Source organism: Colossoma macropomum, unplaced genomic scaffold, assembly GCF_904425465.1.
Source record: "Colossoma macropomum unplaced genomic scaffold, Colossoma_macropomum, whole genome shotgun sequence".
Taxonomy (NCBI): Eukaryota; Metazoa; Chordata; class Actinopteri; order Characiformes; family Serrasalmidae; genus Colossoma; species Colossoma macropomum.
Window position 1 is genome coordinate 10,530,030 of NW_023494806.1, and position 21,377 is coordinate 10,551,406.

Below are 21,377 nucleotides of genomic sequence, written 5' to 3' on the forward strand. Positions count from 1 at the left end.
TAGGTTTAGATGCAATGACAAGTTTTTGTTATTTTAACCAGAAAAACCAGCCATAAAAACTATAAATGTCCCTCATATCATAGCTGCATGATCATTGGAATATAAAACAAGTCATTTATATATATTTTTCAGATAACAATGAGTATGTGTAACCTTAAAGGTATTATATTTGACATTTTAAACATTAATATAGCAGTAAGCAACTATTTTCTATGTAAAGACATAGTGGAGTTACGGCGTCCTGAGCAGAGAATGAAGGCACGACGCCTCTGCGTGTGCTGTAATCTGAGCTTCTCTGTTTTTGTTTTCATAGCCATAGACAGCCACGCATACATGTCAGCCCCGCCCTATAAACATGTTGGCCCTCCCCACGTTTTGTTTTGCCCTCCCTAAACAGTGACCACACAGTGTGAGGGCACAATTTAAGGCGGAACGGGAATATTCGAACAAAAAGCTGGTGAAAAAGAAGCTGACTTCAGCTTCATTGTGAGTTGAAATGCCTGAAAAGGGATGAGGAGGTTGCTCCGGCTGGACACAGAATCAGTAGTTAAGCATTGTTTTGTCCAATTTTCTAATGTTTGTGATAGCAACTGGTTAGCTTCACAGCAAAAACTGTGGTGACCGTTTGCTAACCACTACGAGCTAACGTTAGCTACATTACTTGCTGTGTCTTGTTCACTCTAACATTATATCATGGTATTTGTGTGTACAAGGTTAGCGAAAGGTTTTATGGCCACAAAGATCATAAAAGGCATGTTGTCCTTGACAGTGCATGTCCACGAATTTGGGGGGCGGAGTTTCTGAAGAAGCACTGAAGGGTAGGTTGTGCTTTGTTTGCTGTTGAGTTCAAATATCAACAGTCGTTCTCCAGAATCGTATAGTGCTCCTATAATGTTAGATTTTAGCAATCAAATGATATATCGGCCAGGCTCTATTTTCTAAGACAAAATACTGCATTAAAGCACTGTTCTAAGACATGTGCATATCACTTCTTGCCAATTCAGTTCAATCCACTGTTGGGTTCCTGAACAACTAGCTGTATGGTTTAATAGTATGGCTGTGAAGAGTTGAGCTCCCCTGAACTAAAAGAGCATACATCCACTTGCAGTAGCAGTGCAGAGACTTAAAGAAAAAAAAAAGTCAGAATGGAGAAAAGGAAGGGGGACTGTCACACACAGCCAGACGCTCACACACTCAGCAGGGGAAAAGAGCGTGGAACAAACAAGAAAGAGAAGAGAGAAGAGAGAGCAGAGAACATGGTGGATGAGAGACAGTGAGCACGAGCAAGATAAGGAGAGAAAGAGAGAGAGAGATAGAGAGAGAGTAAAGCTCTCAGGGTTGAAAGCGACTTAGGCAACACACATACGCATATATGCACTGCTCCACAACAAAGAAGAATGAGAGGGAACAGCTGTTAGGGGCACAAGCCTACTCTAGGTTAAGAGGTTAATAATTAACAACAAGTTTGCTAAGCTAAATGTGGGGCCACTAAAAAGAAGGACCATACCTACAAAATATATTTTGCCTGGAATGGTTCAACCAACTGCAATCAAACACCAATAAGGCACACCTTTGTGAGGGGATGGTTTAAAGTTACTAATTTTTAGTAAACATCTAATGCATAACATGAATTGGTGCTCAAAATTGCTTGCTTTGAACTGCTTATATGGTGCACAAACAATGCAGTGTAGAGACGTATTTGAATAAATGTGAAAGGTGACAGTTTTGAAAGCAAAACAGACCAAGTATGGGGCTTAGGGTTCTCTTAAACATCACTAATTCCAGCTAACATTTTACTAAACTGTAATACTGTGATCACCAGGTAGTGGAGAAGGGGCACAGTTGTCCAAGAAAAGGAGTAAGAAGAAGAAGGGCCACACCAGAAAGATCGGAGAGCGGGCAAAAAAAGAAAAAAAAAGAAAAACAAGGAAACAAGGGGCGGGAAACATCGCATAGCACAGAGATTGGCTGAAGGATAAGCTAATGGGAAGACAGGGCGAGCAGAAGGGGGGGAGGTGGGAAGTTGGGCAGGCGAAGTCAGGCTACCTTGTAGGCGATTCGTGGCGGACATTTCTTTCCCAAACCTAAAGGTGGGGACATGTGGAGCAGCATCTCATACATATCGCGGTACTTGATACGGCCACTTCACAGTGTAGAGAAAGCAAAAAACCCAAAATAAAAGACAAGGATGGGGAGTTAGAGAGACGGGAAGAGGAACAAAGGGGAGGAAATGAAATTTAAAAAAAAAAGAAAACAAGGACAAAATGAAGAAGAGAAAACAAAACAAACAAACAAACAAACAAACAACAAAAACAGAAATCTGTGTTATTTAGATTTCCAAGAGTGTCATGGACAGGGATGCCATCCTTGCCCGGGCAGGGACAAAGATGGATCCTAAAGGTCAGAGGTCTGAAGGGAGAGGAGTTGATCCCTGATGGAAGAAATGGAATGGAGCAGAGTGAGGTGCACACATGGTGTGGATGGTGACAGAATGGCCGCATTGTTTGGAGGATGTCTGCTTCTGCATGCTGAGAGACATCGGGTGGGGTTTCCTCGTTCAAGTGCTTGGAAACAAAGGTTTCAATGCCAGGCCTTCCATCAAACTTAGTATAAGCTTAGCACTTATCTGGATTTATTGCTACATCACTGTATTCTCAGCTTTAGCTTCAAAAGTATGTGTATCACACATCTAAGGTCATATAATAGATGGCTCAGTACTTACATACATACCAATATACACTGATTTACAGTATTAGCTTAATAGTATGTATGAGTATGTATGTCATACAACATCATATTAAAGACTGTTGTACATTTGTGGCTTTGAAAGCTTTGTTTCCCAATCAGCGTCATTAACCATAAGCCAGTCAAGTCTGAAAGGGCAAGTGCTTGTGTATAGGCAAGTCATTTAGTGCACAGCCATTCAGTTTGGGTCTCTGGGCAGTGGCGCACAGAGCCCACGAAAGTGGAGGAAGTTTCTGGGGTTGCAAACCTTGTATGCTACCCTATTAGGGCAGTTCTTCCCTAAGCCAAGAGGGGGCGAGATAATTCGCAACAAATTGTACATATCCTTATAGGAAATCCGTCCGCTGCGGAGAAAACAAGCAAGACATCACACACGTATAAGGACAGCTTGGAGAGTACATTAGCATAGTCAGTGGCACTTCTCGAACCCACAGGCATCCAGTCAGGTAGTGCATGAGCAGGGCACCTATAGATACTTAGAGGAAAACAGTTCCTTCACACATTATCTTACAGAAGACAGAGGAAGGAAACAATGCTTAAATAAATCTGTATGCTGTAACCTGAGAACTGCAGAGGCTTTTCAGCCCACAAGGACGGACCCTTGCTTTCTGTACCACTGCCAGACTATGTTATTGGTTATTTCAGAGAATCAAAAATAGTCGCCTGGGGGGGGATTGTGGGGGTTGAAGCATACCAAGCGGCTGGGTCGTACTCAGCCCACACACGGATGAACTCGTCCAGGTGGTGCGGACCGAGGATTGAAGAGTCTCGTGTCAGATATTCAAAATTATCCATGATCACGGCCACAAACAGGTTCAGCATCTGCAGAACAAAGAGATAGAAGACATTATAGGTAGGAGTTGTTCTTTCAGGCCAGGTCCTACTGGACCAACACCAAGATTAATGTAAACCATTAATAGAGATGCAGCACAAATGCTTTTAGGTCAGTGTTAAAAGTGCAACATCAACACTGCCTGAAGAGATACTCATTGCACATTTAACTTTCAGAAAATAAAGCCTTTTTTGGACCTATTTATTCTACTTCTCTCCAGAGAAACAAAGAAATGTTCAGCCTATGAGAAAGGAACGTCATGTCCAGGGTAAAATTCTTCTTGGCCAAGAAGAACCATTTTTCTGATATTTTTAGTTTCAACGGAAAACAAAACAGATCTGAAACAGCAGGGATGGCTATGAGGTATAATTAAGATCCCAGCACATCAGCAAACTTGTTTTTGTTTATCATTCTCAGACAGAGACCTTGTATACAGGGATATTCTTTCAACCAAGAGGCAAAAAGAAAGTATAAATGGCAGATACTTGATTTAATAAACAAAGAGGGAAAATCAAATAACAAACCAAATTATAATGTTAATAATAAGCCCAAGGTAATTGACAGAGAGCACTAACCAGGAAGGAGCAGAGGAAGATGAAGGAGACAAAGTAGAAGTAGGCGAAGTCACTGCCGCACTCCTTCCCCTGAGTGCCTGAGCGCTCATCACACGTACGGTGACTCAGGCACGACAGCATGATCTCATGCCAGGCCTCCCCTGTAGCACTCCTGAATTACCCAGAGATCATAAATACATCAGAACACATCAACACTAATAGAGAACTACAAAATGCAGCATTTGTACAGAGACAGATTTAAAGAAATACGTCCACAAAAATCTAATCCACGCAGTTTTCCCAGTGTAATTTGCTTCTTTAGCTTTATGTAGACAATGTAATGGAAGTTTACCAATTAGCTTTGTACAAACTTCATGCCTAATTCATCACTTATCTCTAATCCTCACTGAGCTGTTAGGTAATCTTAAACAGAAATGCCTATATACAGAGCCCCGCTGGTGACATCCCATATATATAAAAATAATGCCTGGCCACGACTATTAACGAGTGGGAACGAGATCCTAATGTGTGGCCATGACTTAGTAAGTCATGAGAATGAGATAATTAAGTCGTGGCCACCACTTAGTAATTTGTGGGACTGCGATCATGCCTTAGTAAGTCATGGCCACGCATTAGGATCCATACATGCAGTTTGCATAACGGTAATAGGTAGAGCATAAGCCTCCACTGCTTGTTAGCCACATTAGACTAGCTCCAGTGCAAAGTTTAAACACCAAACACCTTGACTGATCGATTACATCTGGGGAACAACTGTGCCCATCTGACTTCTCAAACTATTCCTTTAAGGATGGGTGAACATAAATTGGTCTTAATGAAGGAAAAAGGTCCCATGCAAGACACACAATACAGGTGTTTTTGCTAGGCCCAAACTGCTCTATTAGCACACCGCTGCGTGCCCTGTTTCTGGCACTGAGCCGACAGGCTGGTGGGGAGAGAGGAGCGGTGAGAAGGATTTTGGGGGTTCATTAAAATATGGAAATCTGAAGGCTTTCTGTGGGATTAGCTGCCCTGATCCTCCAGGTGGCACTTCAAACCGCATTTTCATCTGACTGGGGGCAGGAGGAGGGAAGAGGTGGAAAGAGAGAAGGGCGGTTGAGGGAGAGCAGTATTTAACACAGCGTGCCTCGAGCAAGAGCATGTAAACACGTCTGAGATGAGTACAGAACAAAGGCTATGCTGGGCCAGATACACTCACGTACACACAATTACACTGTCATGTATCATAGTGATAATGCCCTAACCAGGGGGCACAGCGAGGCCTAACACTGAGAGGACCCAGACAAACCCCCTGTCTGCACAGCCAATTAACAGTTCGCTAAGAGACCCAACAACAGAGAGAGAGAGCACTCGCTCTCCTCTTAGTGTGCAGTCGTCCACCCTATTAGCACCCATCATCAACACTATTTCCTCACATTTCTGTAAACTGTTTCTGAGCTTGTGAAGAAATAATAAACCTAGATTACTCCCTCCTGTGGCATAAAGAGTCAAAAAAGCAGCCAAACAGAGAACTAAAGGATGGTGGTAGGATGAGAATAATATTCAGTTCAGGGCATGTTGCGCAGTGGATGTCGTGCCAGGGGAAGAAGCAGCTGAGGGGGATGTGATGGGAGAAATGAGATATCTTTTTAATTCAAGAGTCGGTTTATGTACACACTTCTCTTCTGTAAGGCTCTAACTGGCCTGAAGCCGGGCACTGTATGAAGCTGGGATATAGTGCATAATTCAAACTCATTAAACTTATAAAATAAGTACTGGCGCAATAAAAGAACTCTTCCCCAGTCACCATAAAATAGCTTAGTCATACTGGGTAAACCTTCACAGTAGCCATAAAGTGCAATTTCTGCTCATTTTGGAGCAGATTTCAAGGGTTTGCCCTGTGATGGACTGGCGACCTGTCCAGGGTGTATCCTGCCTTCCGCCAATTGACAGCTGGGATAGGCTCCAGCACCCCCCGTGACCCAGAAGGACAAGTGGTTTAGATGATTTGTGTGTGTGTGATTTCAAGGGTTTCATTCCAAAATGTTGTATATCCATTAGTTATTTTGGATACAGCAAGTTTTTTAAAAGAATTACAGCTGATGCTGATGGAAAACATAATGTAATTTCTCTAATAAATGTTGTATTAATCACAATGTAGCACTGATGTTTATAAAAAAAAGAAACAATTCTAATGTGGTCTAAAAAGTGTTTTGTAATAAAGCCTTTCATCACTATGCATTTTTGCTCGGAATAGGAAATGTGTATCATTTACAAAACTAGAAGTGAACTACACTGTTGTCTTCGTAGATGATCAAGCAACACTCCACCTGATGAGATGCAAAAACTTCGTCACAAGAAAAGGAAGGAAGAGATATAAATAACTAGGAGGTTAGACTGAACCAGGTGTGGTGCTCCTCCTAAACTTTTACTATCCTAAATCCTTTATAATTAGCATAGTGAACCACATGTATTATTTGCTTGCTTCAGATGTCTTCTTGTCTCAAGCTGCGTACTTACAGGCTTAAGCTTCAGAGGTGTATCTAAGATGCATCTTTACCTGAAGAGCAGCATGAGGGCTTGGAGGAACGTGCGGAAGTTGTTGTGGTGGTTAATGGCAGTGTCCTCGTTCAGTTCAATGTTTCCAAACACCTGCACAGACAGCATAGCACCAAACTCAGACTACAGCTGCCAAGAACAGCTAGAAAAACAATATTATACTATTTACATAAAATCATAACCATTTTCACGACTGATTAAAAGTCTGAAATCATTTTTTCAAAGTGTGGAATTGATATTTTCAACATAAAAATTATTAATAATAAAATTGGTTAACTGTAGCGCATATATCCATCAGTGCACTGACCTGCATTCCTATGATGGCGTAAATGAAGAAAAGCATAGCGATAAGAAGGCAAACATAAGGCAGGGCCTGGAAAGGGACAAAGTAATTTTATTAATTTTTTAAAATTATTTACAGACCATTCTTTGTTTGAACAAGTCCTTAACTGAGTACCTTAAATGACTGGACGAAGGTCCATAGGAGGATGCGGATGGTATATCCCTGGCGGAGGAGCTTGATGAGACGGGCTGCCCGGAAGAGCCTCAGGAAACTCAGATTTAGCAGACGGTTCTGAGGGATAACGTCTTTAATTAATCATTTATTAATTTATTTATCTAGCAGATGTCCCTCCACAGACTTTATTCCACCCAAACAGGCCCCACCTTAGTAGAAATCTAGGTCCTGATGACCAGCAATAATATACCACTTTATAAGAAAATGACCTTCACTCATCAAGAGCCAGATCTATTTTACACTAAACTGTACAGATGCACGATGATATCATATCAGTACTGGCAGATAATTGTTTTAAAAAACATGCTAACACTTTATTTTGAGTGTTTTTTCATATAAAAACGACCACTCAAAATAAAGTATCACCAAAAAAATATTGGCATTGGGCAGGTGATTAGATTTAGCCATTATTTCAATTGTGATAATTGATGATGTATGTATTGTACTCCAGAAGAGCAGGACATTTAGTTGGTACTAGGCTGCTGTGCTAAAATGTCTGAATTGTATTCATTTTGCTGCAGACCTTTAGAAACAAATGTCATATTTTTTTAGAATTTTAATCCAGTTGAGCGTAGACCCAATTTTACATGTTGTGAATATTTAAATATCTGCATCGGCAGATATGTATATGAAAAATATCGCCATCAGCCCACAATTCCCATTTTTATCTATTGAACTGCTGACACGCCCAATGCATCCACACTACAGGACCAGCATCAAGAAGGTGAAACGGATATTCATTGGCACAAGAAGACGTCACTCACCGCCATCTACAAATGAGGGCAAACATCATGGCAGCCAAGATGGGGTGAGAACAATGAACAAGAAGAAGATCAAGCAGAAGAGAGAAAAAGGTAAAGGGAAAGAGAGAGAGAGAGAGAGAGAGAGAGAGAGAGAGCCAGAGAGATATGAAAGAAACCATGAGAAAAACAGGAAAAAATGAGCAGTCATCACATACAGAGAAAGTTATATTACAGACAATAACATTAGTAACACTATTTGACAATGACATGGACATTAGGACACACAATACAGCTGTTTATTAGACTTGATACACTATACATGTAGCTCTGGGTGGAAATACAAACCTGACCGTGTTAAATTATATGGAATTAAATAATTAATAACTACATTAAATATACTTTTAAACATATGTTTAGTTTCAACCTGCATTTAACTTGCAACCCCCTCCTTATTTAATACTAATCATTTGATCCAGTCAATTAAGCACTTCTGAAAAAGTGAATTAACTGGAACAGGTGTGGAAGATTGCAACTGGAACTAATCTCTGCATGAGGGACCAGGTTTGGTGACCACTGTAATAGATAGTATTCATATTGGTATGACTACACTATTTTTATTTCTCAGGATTTGATTACTGTTGTATTAGAGATACTTTAAAAACAATACATTAAGTGGATGAGTGTTTAGCTCATCATGTGTTAGTCTGCTCCAGAATCAGAAGCCTCTTTCTTTCCTTCTCTATTTCTTTGTCTTCCTTTGCTGCTGGAGTTATTACACTAGGCTTAATTCTCACTCTGAAAATGTTCATGCAGGATGCTTTTGCCTTTCACTTACTTTAAATTCAGTGACTAGGATATCAGTAATGCTCCCCAGCACCGTCACAAAGTCAAACACGTTCCAGGCATCCTTCAAGTAATTCTGGAACGAAGAGGATTAGCAAGATCACTCACGCACAAGCTGGAAAAACTGCCCATTCAACACTCTCAGCATGATGTTCTATTAAAACCCATTATAGTGGCTTGAGGGGCCATTTTTGCCACCTCAGGGTATTCCTAGATTGAAGCGATCAAGATATGACAGGCTTATACCTACCAAAGGGCCAAAAGCAATGATCTTAAGAATGCACTCCAATGAGAAGAGGGCAGTAAAGACAATGTTGAGATACTTCAGCATCGCTTCATAAAACACGGGGGCATCGTGGAACTGTTGGACAAGACGAAAATCCACACATTTTCATGAGCATAAAAACAAGACATTTTAGTGTCGTAAGACAGTAGATAGAAGAAGTTAGAGGAACAAGAAAACCTGATCATATTTTATGTTGATGTGCCCTCTAGCTTGTTTACAAATGTTTTTATAATTAAGAAACTGCAAGATGCAACTCAGTTGATTATTAACAGCATTAGGGCAAAGTTAGGATTAGTAAAGTTAAGCCTAGCGTTTAGGTTAAGGTTAGCATTAGAGTGCATGTAATGCTGGCTTTACACAGTGAAACTTGTAGACAACATGCTTGAAACATACATGGAACTAAATTTCACAAGCATTGCGTAATGTAAAGCCTCCATAAATTCACTTCAAACAGCCACCTCAATTTTACAAAACAAGTTTTAATGCAACCGCGGAACAAAACGCTGACAATCGTTAGCGTTCCTCATCAAATGATACCATTTCACTCAACTGATACCAACACATCATTGATACAACACGGACAAGAACATACAAATTAAGTTTTCCTATAAAACATGTCAAAAACGTGAGGGTTAGGATTAGGTGTAGGGTTGAGGTTAAGGTTAGGGTGAGGATTAGGGCCAGGGTTATGATTAGGTTTTGGGTAAGGTTGGTAAGGTAAGGTTTGGTGTAATGGACGTATTAACGTATTAACAATACATCTACTTAATGTAAGTAATGTATCAACAGAACATCTACAAGATATTTACTTCAATGTATTCAGATGTTTCACTACTGCTACTTCACTGCTATGTTGTTGATGTGTTACTGATAATCTGTTAAGAGTTTATTAATCATCTAAAAAGGACCACTCTAGATAAAGTGTTACCATACAATGTATGAAAATGACAACATACAATATATATAAACAGTGGAATAAACAAATGCAGCACATGCAACTTTGATTATTGTTTACTGACTTCATTTTTTTTTTCTTCATGTTTTGTCAACTGTCATACATCTAGCTACATGAAAGTTTCACCATATAAAGCCAGCCTGAGTTCTAGGGAAAAGTTAAGTTAGATATTTTGTTGAGCATCTGCAGTGAACCATCAAAATAAAGCAATACAGAAGTAAGAAGGAAAGACCAGTCCCTGACCTTCATCATGAGGACCACGGTGTTGAGAGCGATCATGATCATGATGGAGTACTCAAAAGGTGGCGACACCACAAACTTCCACATCCTGTACTGGAAGGACTGCTGGCTTTGGGGCATATAGCGGGTCAGGGGTTTGGCATTGATGGCAAAGTCGATACAGGCTCTCTGAGAAAGAGGGAGCAAACCAGGAATTCATTCACAAAACAAAATCCATCAGCGACGCTCACAGCACCATCATGTTTCAGGTTTTAATTAAATATAATCATTCAGCTTATGACTTCTGAACTGTGGTTTTGGATGGGAACATTTGGTAAGAGGCTTTCTGGAAGCACATGCGCTCTCTTGAAGTCAAAACCGATTAAGAGGCAGAGCCAGCTGCAGCTTAATGAAAATTACCATACAAAGTGCAGCAACTACCTAGGGGTATTGCTTCCCAGCATGGCCTGGAGAGAGACAACCGACAGTACTGATTGAGTCTGGCTGCTCCATGGCAGTGGCAGGGCCATCTCACCTCTTACGTTTTCACCCCTATTTGTTCATTTAGTACATGTAACGTTATCGGTAGGACTGGGGAAAAAAGTCGTTTTCCTTATTTTTGCTCTGTTATCTTACCACAGCAAGCCTGCAGTATACCCACTGCTGCAATTTAAGCAAGTCAGTAAGGGATGTGCTACTGGCACAGGAGTAGTGATATACAGAGGCAATAACTACTCTTAATTATTAAAGTAACTTCCCTCTGAATTCTAATCAGGGGAAGAAAATGGACACCTTAGCATTTTGTGCTTTATTTTTTGTCACTAAATTTTGAGTTTCTGCTGTAGCTGATGAGACACCAACTATATCTATGTTAGTGCCTCTGCAAATTAGCTAGCTATGTCTTAGTGAGTTTTAGAGGAAAAAGACCAGAGATGTCTTCATGTCTGCTCTTCCGCTGGGCTAAATCAATCCTGCGTGTGAATCAATCTTGTCATTGCCTGGACATCTGTACCTACTGCCATGGCTGGCTTCACTGCAAGACCACCACTGAGTATCAGACTGTAGCTGTACTGTAGCTCTACAGCACCATGCTGAGTGTATGTGCATTGTGTGTGGGTGTGTATCTGATATGTCTAAGTGAGGTTTCATCATTGTTCCTTTTCTATATAAAGAGATGTTTAACAAAATATTAATTCCTGCTTCTTTATGGCCCCGATTGAGTACAAAAAATGTTGACTTTGAGCAATAAAACAAATAAAATAGAAAGTAGTTTTGAAGTATTTTTAGCATTTAGCATTTACATTATGCAGTTTGTTAGACTTGTATTGAAACACCTTGTTCTTGCTGGGTAACTTTAGTTAGCTAAAGCCAACTACATGACTTAAAAATCCTAAGAGATTTCCAAAACAGGGAGTATCACACACTCAGTATCAGTCTTTTACAGAATTTCTTGTCTTTTTGACACAAGGACATGCACAATAGATGACAAGGAGAAGAGAAGATATCACAAACATAACGAGTTTTGGTGATGAAAAAGCTCTCAAAATTACAAAGATCTTTGTTATCATGACACCAACAAAGCTGAAACTGGACCAGACTTGTTTGTGCCTTTACGCATAAATAAAAACCTAGTAAAAATGCGAACTGTGTTCGATCCCTGGTGATGCTACAGCCATCCATGGATGGGAGTCCAAGAGAGCACAGTTGGCCTCACTCTCTGGCTGAGTATGATGGCCCCTCCTTCTCCCCGCATCAGTCAGTGCGATGCTAGTCAGCACACGCGTCTGTTAGCTGACGTAACAGAACTGGTGGTCGGCGCTTTCCTCCGAGCGCGTTCGGCTGTCCAATAATGTTGCGTGAGTGGCAGTTCAAAAAGATGCGGTGGCGTTTCACAGGTCTCAGAGGAAGCCTGTGCTAGCCTTCGCCCTCCTAGCGCTGATTGTATCGTCTGATTAGGGGAGTCCTAACTAGTGGGTGGAATTGGATATGACTGAATTGGGGAGAAAATTAGGGGAAAAATAAAAAGAAAAAATGCGAACTGTTTCTGAGGTTGAGAAACGTCTATAATACTATTCTGCAGCAAGAGCTGGAGAAGCACTTAACAATAAACAAGCTGACTAGAAATTGTAAAGTGAGGGCCTCTAACTTTTGCTCCATACATTATTAACATTATCTTGTAAGCATATAAAAAACAAAGGCATTCACATATTTGCCAGTGTTCAACAAGCAGTGCTTTCATCTCTGTGATACACATGCAGTGTACATACACGTCTTGCATTATCTGAATCCAATGTACCAGGAAGTACATCTGTTTTTAAAGCACTTAAAATGCTCCTAGTGGTGCCCCAAGGATCACCACTGGGTCCTACCTCATTCTTCTCAAGGCTACACTCAGACAATGCCTTATCCCCTTGCTCTTGGAATGTGATGATTATCAAGGCCACGAAGATGTTGACAAAGAAGAAGGGGAAGACAACAAAGTAAACCACGTAGAAAATGGACATCTCGATACGGTAGCCTGGACTGGGACCCTGGTCTTCAAAGGTGGCATCCACAGAGTGCTTCAGAACCCTGAGGAAAGACCAACACTCAGTGTAGGCTCATCAGTGGACTATATACAGACCACATACATTAAGAAAAAAGCCATTTTTAGCAATTATTATTGACTACCTCAGCCTTGAAGTTGGAAATTTATGAGCTCAAGCCAATTATAGTGCTCTGGCACATTTAATTGCCATGAGATTCATCAATAACATTAATCTCATGCCTATTAACCTTAAATCATCAGCAATTCTTCCACGGTAATTAAAAAACTGCAAAAATTAAGAAAAGTTAGCCCCTCTCAGTTTGAAGAACACACTGTATTTAATTAACTTTGTGCTTGACCTAAAAACTTACACATTCAATTTTTTTACATAGCATGCCTTAGTGAATTATATAATAGCCTATTTCATTGTATGATTTCGTCAAGAAAAGCGAGCAGAGAGCAAAGAGGACATGGGAGTAAGTGTTGAACGCGCTGACCCATCAAGCCTGTGAACTTTGCTTAAATAAGACACAAATCACATACAATTACACAGCTCACACGATACATTTTCAGAACAGAGCCCCGTCACCCATTGGTCTGATGGGTGCATGAGGAGAATTGTGTTTAGCTCTGAGTGTGAAGCCTCCAAAGGGCAACACTTCAAACTGACACACACCTTTGAACTGAGATCAGAGGAGGCCACAGTTGGGGCAGAGGGACCAAAAGAGATGTTTAAAGAGGACAGAGGCTTTTATGGGCTTTTAATCCCTTCAAAAACAGACGCAGCAAATAAATATGCATAAATATAAATTGCTCCAAATGAACAACTGCACTGAACAATGAAAGGAGAAAAGGTTGATGGGGAAAGGCTCTGTTTTTGTGTGCTTCTAGCAAAAAATATTCATTGTATATAAGGCTCACAGTGTGGAATTGTATGTGTGTGAGTATAGACTCACGTTGGCCAGCCTTCTCCTGTGGACACAGTGAAGAGGGTGAGGAAAGCCCACAGCACGTTATCATAGTGGAAATCGTACTTCTTCCACACCCTGGGTTGGGCTGAGACCTCATCTTTGTCATAGTCCAGAAACTGCCCTCTGACATAAAAAACAAAACAAAACAAAAAATACCTTGGGAATATGTTACATTAGAAAACATGAAAATGTTCATATACTCTTACTCCTAGTAATAGTTTTGTTTTGCATTTTAAAAAAATAAATAAATAATACACATAAATTAATGACTAGTTTATATATTATATGTTTATTTTTAGTAGTAGTATTAAAAATAAAATTACTATTATTATTATTATTATTATTATTAATAATAATAATAATAATAATAATAATAATAATAACAATAATAATATTAATAGCAACATTAATGAAATTACTTAACATTATTAATGTTATGATTTTATTTATTATTATTGTTAATAGCAATGCATTAATAATACATTAATAGTTTATGTATTAATTGGTACTTTAAAATGATTAATAATAGCAACAACAACAACAACAACAACAACAACAACAATAATATAATAATAATAATAATTTTTATTATTATTATTATTATTACTGGTAGTAGTAGTTGCAATATAATGTTATTAATAATAAGAAGAATAATTTAATAACAATAACAACACGGGCAATAAAAATAATAGTAATAAGAATTATTATTATTATTATTATTATTATTATTATGCTGTTGTTATTGTTGTTGATGTAATTGCTGTTGTTATTGCTGTTGTTGCTATTGTTGTTGTTATTATTACTGATGTTGTTGTTGTTATTATTGTTGTTGTTATAATCTAAGCTCTACTCTGCTCCAGTGTATGCCAGACAGCCCTATAGTTCTATAAATCTTGTCTGTTTGAAGCTGCTTTCTCTATTCTTGTATAGTATGACTGTATGCCTACAGGGGGAGCTAGCGATGTGAGCTAAGCGAGCCTAGTATGGGCAGTGCTGCCTGTGGCGCCTGTCAGTACCTGCAGTCCTTCTGCAGTCCTTTGGACTCATCCGTGCAGTAGAAGAACTTGCCCTTGAAGAGCTGCACAGCAATAACAGCGAAGATGAACATGAAGAGGATGTAGACGATGAAGATGTTCAACACGTTCTTCAGGGAGTTCACCACACAGTCGAAGACAGCCTAAGGAGAACACAGGCATACAAGCACACACACACCAACGTCTGTAACCTGCTGTAATGCATGCTTTACTTTGCTGACAGCTGATTAAACGTCTAGAGCAAAAAGCTAACAAACACAGAGCACACAAAATAATTCCATTAGAGAGACGACAGCAGTTTTTGTACCTTCAGCTTTGGTAACCGTTTGATAGTCTTCAGTGGTCGAAGGACTCGTAACACTCTGAGAGATTTGATGGTGCTAATGTCTTTGCCTTTGGTCCCTCTAAAAATGCAAGTGAAGAGCAAAGAGCTTCATTATACACTGAGTTAGTGCTCAAGGTACACTATGGCAGCACAGCTAGATTACTAAAAAACCAGAGCTTGTTCTAGACAAGAGTGAAAATCTGAAACCACGGTGAGTTAATGCTCTGTCTATACTATCAAAAAGGAATCACTAACCAATGAAATACATCTGACTGACACTGAACAGTCCAAACGTATCGAATACCTTTTTAAAGTAATGCACCTTTACCTTATTGCTTATTCATCTGTATATTACACCCAACCAGGAATGAATTGATAACACAAAAGCACACAACCACACACAACGTAATCCATGTAATCCTGCATTACATGAGTGAGATGAGTTTGTAAAGAATCCTCTGCATGCAAGCAAAGCAGTTATCAGTTAGTCTACCTTATGGAGCCAAACTGCAATATTAGTTTACTCCTAAAGCCTCTACAAAATATTCAAACATGCAAAAATAACAAATGTACTAAATCAAATAAGGCTGTGCATCAGATTTCTAAAGAATAAACTGCAACCAATGATAGAAAAGAAACTACACCCAAAGGGAATTGTTTCTTTGTGGGGAACCAGTGCTGTTTCGCAAAAAGGGCTTTCCTACAGAGCAGCCATCATGGCTCAGACATCACTGACTTTACACTGGTGTTACTTTCTTAAAGGAAAGTTCCTGTCATTTTTGCAAAATTCAATTGATGAGATATACACAAATTCAGAGTGGGTTGATGTGAAATGCTGCACGGTAGAGAAACTTACTGACTTAGATTTCTTTGCATTAAAGGTGATAGGAACCAGAGGTCTTCAGTGTAAACATAGCCATTTTATTTACTATTCAAGATGACTTGTGAACCTGCACGTTTTTGTAAGTAATGCTGATAATGGTGAAGTAGTATGAAATCTGAAAAAATACGTTCTTGGGGGGGCAATTTGGCCTTACGATGCCCTGCATGTACTTCTGTGCCATGAACACTTTTTGGCAGGGCGGCCACAATCATTAAATTTTAGCTGATGATTAATTGTCATATAAATAATTGCAATAAATGATTTTATAGCTTTGTCTTATTTATGGTATGCAACTATTAAAATACAAGCCAAAAGTGGCCAGACTGGCTGATTCGCCATCTTGTTTCCTAGTTATGTGTACTTAGTAGCTAGAGAGTCTTGAGAGTGAAAATAAATGCAAAAAACACTAATTCTGCTAGCATACATGTTGAGCATTAGAATTAGCTACATGGCTAACAAAATAATACTCACACTGCCCTCTAAATATGGTACAGTCGCCAAGTTAGAACTTTGTTTCTAACTTCATATTAATGCATTTACTGCTTTCTTATATTTACATGTATTTTTCTCAACCCAAAGTTCCCAATTCACATTTTGCTTTTTGTGGCATAAAATGACTGTGAAATGCAGCAACTGTGAAAAATGTTTGCAGACAGCTTAAATAATTGTGATCATCTCAAATAATATGATTTCAAATAATTGCAATTAGGCAATAATGTAAAATAGTGACAGGGCTACTTTTTGGCAAAAATCATTTCATTCAGCCAAATTTGCAAACATTTAATGTAAAAACTTTGTGAAGGAGCTTTTAGAGCTCTTAAACACATCAAACAACTGGTTCTTATTACCACTGTGAACAATTCTGACTCGTTAGCTTTCTCTAGAATGGTACATTTCACAACAGCCCACTCTGAAGGCCTTTATTGAACAACTAAATTATGCAGAACTGAAAAATTGGTGGAATTCTCCTTTAAGCATGTATAGCAAATCAACCAGAAGGCAAACAAACAAATCTATTTTTAATGAAGAAAAAAAAGAGAAGATATCTCAAACAGCAACACCAGATGCAGCGCAACCTCAAGGTTCTATCTGCATGGAAGCCAAGCAGCACCTTCTGCAAAATTTAGCCATGCTCTGGCCTCTGGATGTCTGAAATAAAATTACAAGACTCTAACATCATTTCATAGATTACTAAATGCACAAGCGCTGCCTATGACTGAATGTTCAACGTTCAAGTAAACAACCCAGGGGTCAAACATCTCCACAGAACAAAGGTCCTGTGTGCAAAATGCAACAAGGGCATCGTAATCCTATTTCCAAGCATACTACTAAATTATTAAACCTGTTTGAATTTATGAGCACCCATTAAATGGTAGACATTCAGTACATAGGCTTCTATGGTGGGATTTCTGATAATATACCGTGATGAAAACTTCCCAACCAGCTGAGGCTGCATCATTAAATCTTTCATTTTGATTTTCTGGATCTGGCACAACTCCAGGGGTTAAATCTTTCTCCACTTCACATCATCTTAATGATGCATAGCTTCAGGCCAAAGCTCAGAGCAGAATACTTTAGAAGGACTACTGGGCTGTGCAGGTACCGTTTGGGTCTTCCAATGCAGCAATGAAACAGAAAACAACAACACATCACATCTCATTCAACTGTCACTCAGCAAGTACAAAGGTGACAAAAATGATCCTGTGCATGAAGGATGCTGAGAGATGGATCAAATCAAAGCAACTTTATGAATCTACTACAAAATAATACAGCAGCATCTTCTGCAACTAAAAATAAAATACAGCTGCGATTACTGTAGGCCTACCGACGACGTATAGAATGTTGATCACTATATAATACTATATAACACGATAACACATACTTTACTATACGTTGTCAACGAAATTTATCTTGCACCACAAACTTCAACAGCCATCAGAGAAAAAGTTACAAGGTTACAACTCTTGGGAGTATCGTCAAAATTTAGGAGAATGTGCCTTATGTTATATTTTCATGTTTTCAGTTTATTAGATATTGAACCACATAAAAGTACAATATTTGAGACTTTAGAATGGTACAGTGGAGTTTAGTCTGATCCATCAAGAGAAGCACAGAAGCTGTGCTTCATAGTGCCCAGACCTATCACTAGCCCCAAGCTATTATGTTAGCCCTGAGCTATTTATTTAGCTATTTTAAATTATAATGATATGATACAAGAATACAGTGAAACATTTGTTACAATACAAAATGATAAAATACCTTTTACTGTTATACTTCAAGTGTTGGCGTTAAGGCAGTACAAAGAAACGCATTACAGTGATGTAATTACATTCCTGTAAAGAAGTATTGTAACGTAATTCACTTTCAGTTCTTGTAATCACATTATAGTTACTGCCTTGATAAGGACTTTTTGTTTGTGTTAGTTATAAATCTACAATATTAATCAATTAATTACAATATTAAACAATATTAATTCAGTGAAATGCATTTGAAACAGAAATTTCGTATAAATATTATCAGTGTCTGTCTATAACTCACTATAACTGACAGACGGAGAGAGATCTTTAATCTTTCACCTTAATAAGCCAGACTGGATTTTTATTTAGAAAAGGCTCAATAAGCTTCATATTTTGTTCATAACGATTTTTTTTTTTTGAGGCAGCTGTTTTTGTACTGTTTCTTCTGTCTAGATTTTTAAATAGCTGGGGCCATTCATTATTTTAATCAGAATAACTGGTCTTATTCAGATCAAAGGCAGGGATAGTGACAGGCCTTTTAACCCCTTAACACTCCAGGCTTGTTACATACTAAGACTTATTATTCATTAACTACAGGGACTTCAGTGCAAACTAATGGAGCTATTCTTAGGCTATAGAAGTGTGTAATAAAACACCGTCAGGCCCATGGCTTGATAAGGGGTTAAATGATGCTTACTCTGATTGGCTAGTTCTATCTGAATACAGTGCCAAAAGGAGTTGAGTTTTTCACGGTGCTTTCTAGTTTGTACAGATTTGTGTTTTAGAAAATAAATTAGAAGCAAATTAAATTAAGTAGTGAGACTGCTTTCCAGGAAGTAATAAGTAAAGTAATTCCATTACAATTTGAGAGAGATAATTAGTAGTGACTAAAAGTATATTTGAATATTGATATTTTGAATAACTACCCTAACACTGTATACACCTAATCCTTAAAGTATCATTAAATACTGTTATATTTTACTATATATTGAGATAATCATAAAATAAAATTAAACCTAAGTTGAGAAGTTCACGATCAGCACTTGACAATCCTTCTACAAAACAGAAAAAAATATCTGAATTACAGCGCTATGTCTCCTACAGTCCCTTCTGAACCAATCAGCACACACATACCAATCTACCCATAGTCTATTGCTCTCCCTTGAGAGTGTCAGCGCGAGAGTGAACAGCATGGCCACACACATCATGGCGGGGTTACTCCCCTGGTCCAGTTCTCTACACCGGCATGCACTTTCCCCATGCTCTCTGATGCACATTAGTCCAGCATGCTTTCTCTCGGATGTCCGGGGCCTGCTCAACTCTAAACCACGACACAGAACTCACAAACTCACAGGTACTATGTAACATATGATGCCACGCTGGTCTTCCTGATAGCTTTCTCAGAACTCTCTCTGCATTCAACAGCTGTATTCATTTACTTATCATGGACTTTGTTAAAAGCTATCAGAATGACCAGTGCAGAGGCCCCTCCTCTTACACAGAATTCACTACACAGAGCTGTTTAAGGCACACTGTCCCTTAACTCCAGGAAAAGTAGAGTTAGAAGGGTTTTGAAGCAAGAAAAAAGGAGGAATGTAGGGGGTTTCCCACCTGTTTACACTTTGATGCGATCTAATGAATGAACAAAACACATTAATCAAAACATTATGAATGCTCACAACATATCATCCAGATGACTTAACTAAGAGACATAACACAGATCAGCCTTGAAGTGCACTGGACTATGAAAAACATTTGTATTTAAACATGAATGTGAAGACATTTTTTGTTCAGATGCTCTATCGCTGAGTAAAGTCAGCCTTAAAGGAATCAAGTTTTCCCTTATTTTTGTGGTTTTTGTACATTTTTTTCTTTTGCCATACACGTCGACCAAACAAAACATATCTGATGTCTGGCATTTGCTCTTTTAGGTTTTCACTGGAGCTTTGAGGCTAATATAGTTGAGGTCTATGTCTACTGCTGCGTTCACATGTTGACAGTAGATGGACAACAGCAATCTGGATATTCCGTTGTTTTCAAAAGTGCCACGACGAACATTTTTGCCAGTGCCAGTGGCAAGATTCTGCAGACCGCAGCGGTGAGCAGAACATTGTGTCAAGAGTTTAATTTTCCCAATTTTTGCCATTACATGCAATGAACAAATTAACCAGATTTTTTTTTTTTTTATGGGGGAACCATGGATGTCAAACGTGTCGTTGATTTCCAGAAACCCAGTATTTTACTACCAAAAATAGAGAACAATGTCTTCCTTCCTTTTTCCACCGACAATCTACACTGCTAAAGCTCTCTTCTGATAATCATCCATCTTTGGTGGTAACACTGTCACCATGCCAACTTTTGCCTGGCCTAATGCCGCCATCAGTCACGCACCACTATGAGGCGCAGAATAACGGTACGTTTTTCAAGGCAAACATGTGAAAGCTACAGAGCACTGCTAGTGACATCCCATATAAATAAAAATAATGCATGGCCACAACTTAGGTGTGGGAATGAGAAAAATAAAGTTGTGGCCATGACTTAGTAAGGCATGGGAACAAGATCCTAATATGTGGCCACTACTTCGTAAGGCATGGAAAAGAGATAATTAAGTTATGGCCACGACTTAGTAAGTCATGGTAATGAGATAATTAAGCCTTGGCCACAGCTTAATAAGGCATGTGCTCGTTCCCACACCTTACTAAGTCCTGGCCACGACTTAATTATCTCGTCTCCACCCCTTACTAAGTCATGACCACACATCAGGACCTCTTTCCCACTCGTTAATATGGCATGGCCATGTATTATTTTTATTTATACCGGATGTCACCAGCAGGACTCCATGGAAAGCAGCATATGTTTGGATAACATACAGCAGGGGTAAGCAGATATAAAAATCTGCATTGGCCACGCAGGCTAGAAGCACATTCAACATATATAAGTTGTATTTACAAATAACAAACATGCTGCAGTAAACCAGTTTGAGTTATTAAAAACTTTAATAAGAATATTGCTCCCATTATTTCTTAGCAACGTTAGCCTCATAGCTCCGTTGTAAAATTACAGAAGCAAATTTCACACACCAAAGGTGTCTTGGCTGATTGACTTTGGTTAAGATAAAAAATTGTGTAAATTTGATTCTTTAAGCTACAA

The 21,377-nt window shown here is 39.0% G+C and overlaps 1 protein-coding gene across 1 annotated transcript in view; it reads right to left on the reverse strand.

Moving 5' to 3' along the window:
• cacna1ba (calcium channel, voltage-dependent, N type, alpha 1B subunit, a) overlaps positions 1–21,377 on the reverse strand; it is a 164,919-nt gene that overhangs the window by 13,697 nt on the left and 129,845 nt on the right. Inside the window, exons 26-40 of the mRNA XM_036598295.1 lie at positions 19,839–19,859; positions 15,090–15,186; positions 14,765–14,925; positions 13,734–13,871; positions 12,620–12,821; positions 10,275–10,439; positions 9,041–9,151; positions 8,783–8,866; positions 7,969–7,974; positions 7,145–7,261; positions 6,995–7,060; positions 6,689–6,780; positions 4,153–4,303; positions 3,440–3,567; positions 2,047–2,143 (exon numbers count right to left, since the gene is read on the reverse strand). Coding sequence (XP_036454188.1) covers positions 2,047–2,143; positions 3,440–3,567; positions 4,153–4,303; positions 6,689–6,780; positions 6,995–7,060; positions 7,145–7,261; positions 7,969–7,974; positions 8,783–8,866; positions 9,041–9,151; positions 10,275–10,439; positions 12,620–12,821; positions 13,734–13,871; positions 14,765–14,925; positions 15,090–15,186; positions 19,839–19,859 — 1,636 coding nt within the window. The remainder of the gene's footprint in view (positions 1–2,046; positions 2,144–3,439; positions 3,568–4,152; positions 4,304–6,688; positions 6,781–6,994; positions 7,061–7,144; positions 7,262–7,968; positions 7,975–8,782; positions 8,867–9,040; positions 9,152–10,274; positions 10,440–12,619; positions 12,822–13,733; positions 13,872–14,764; positions 14,926–15,089; positions 15,187–19,838; positions 19,860–21,377) is intronic.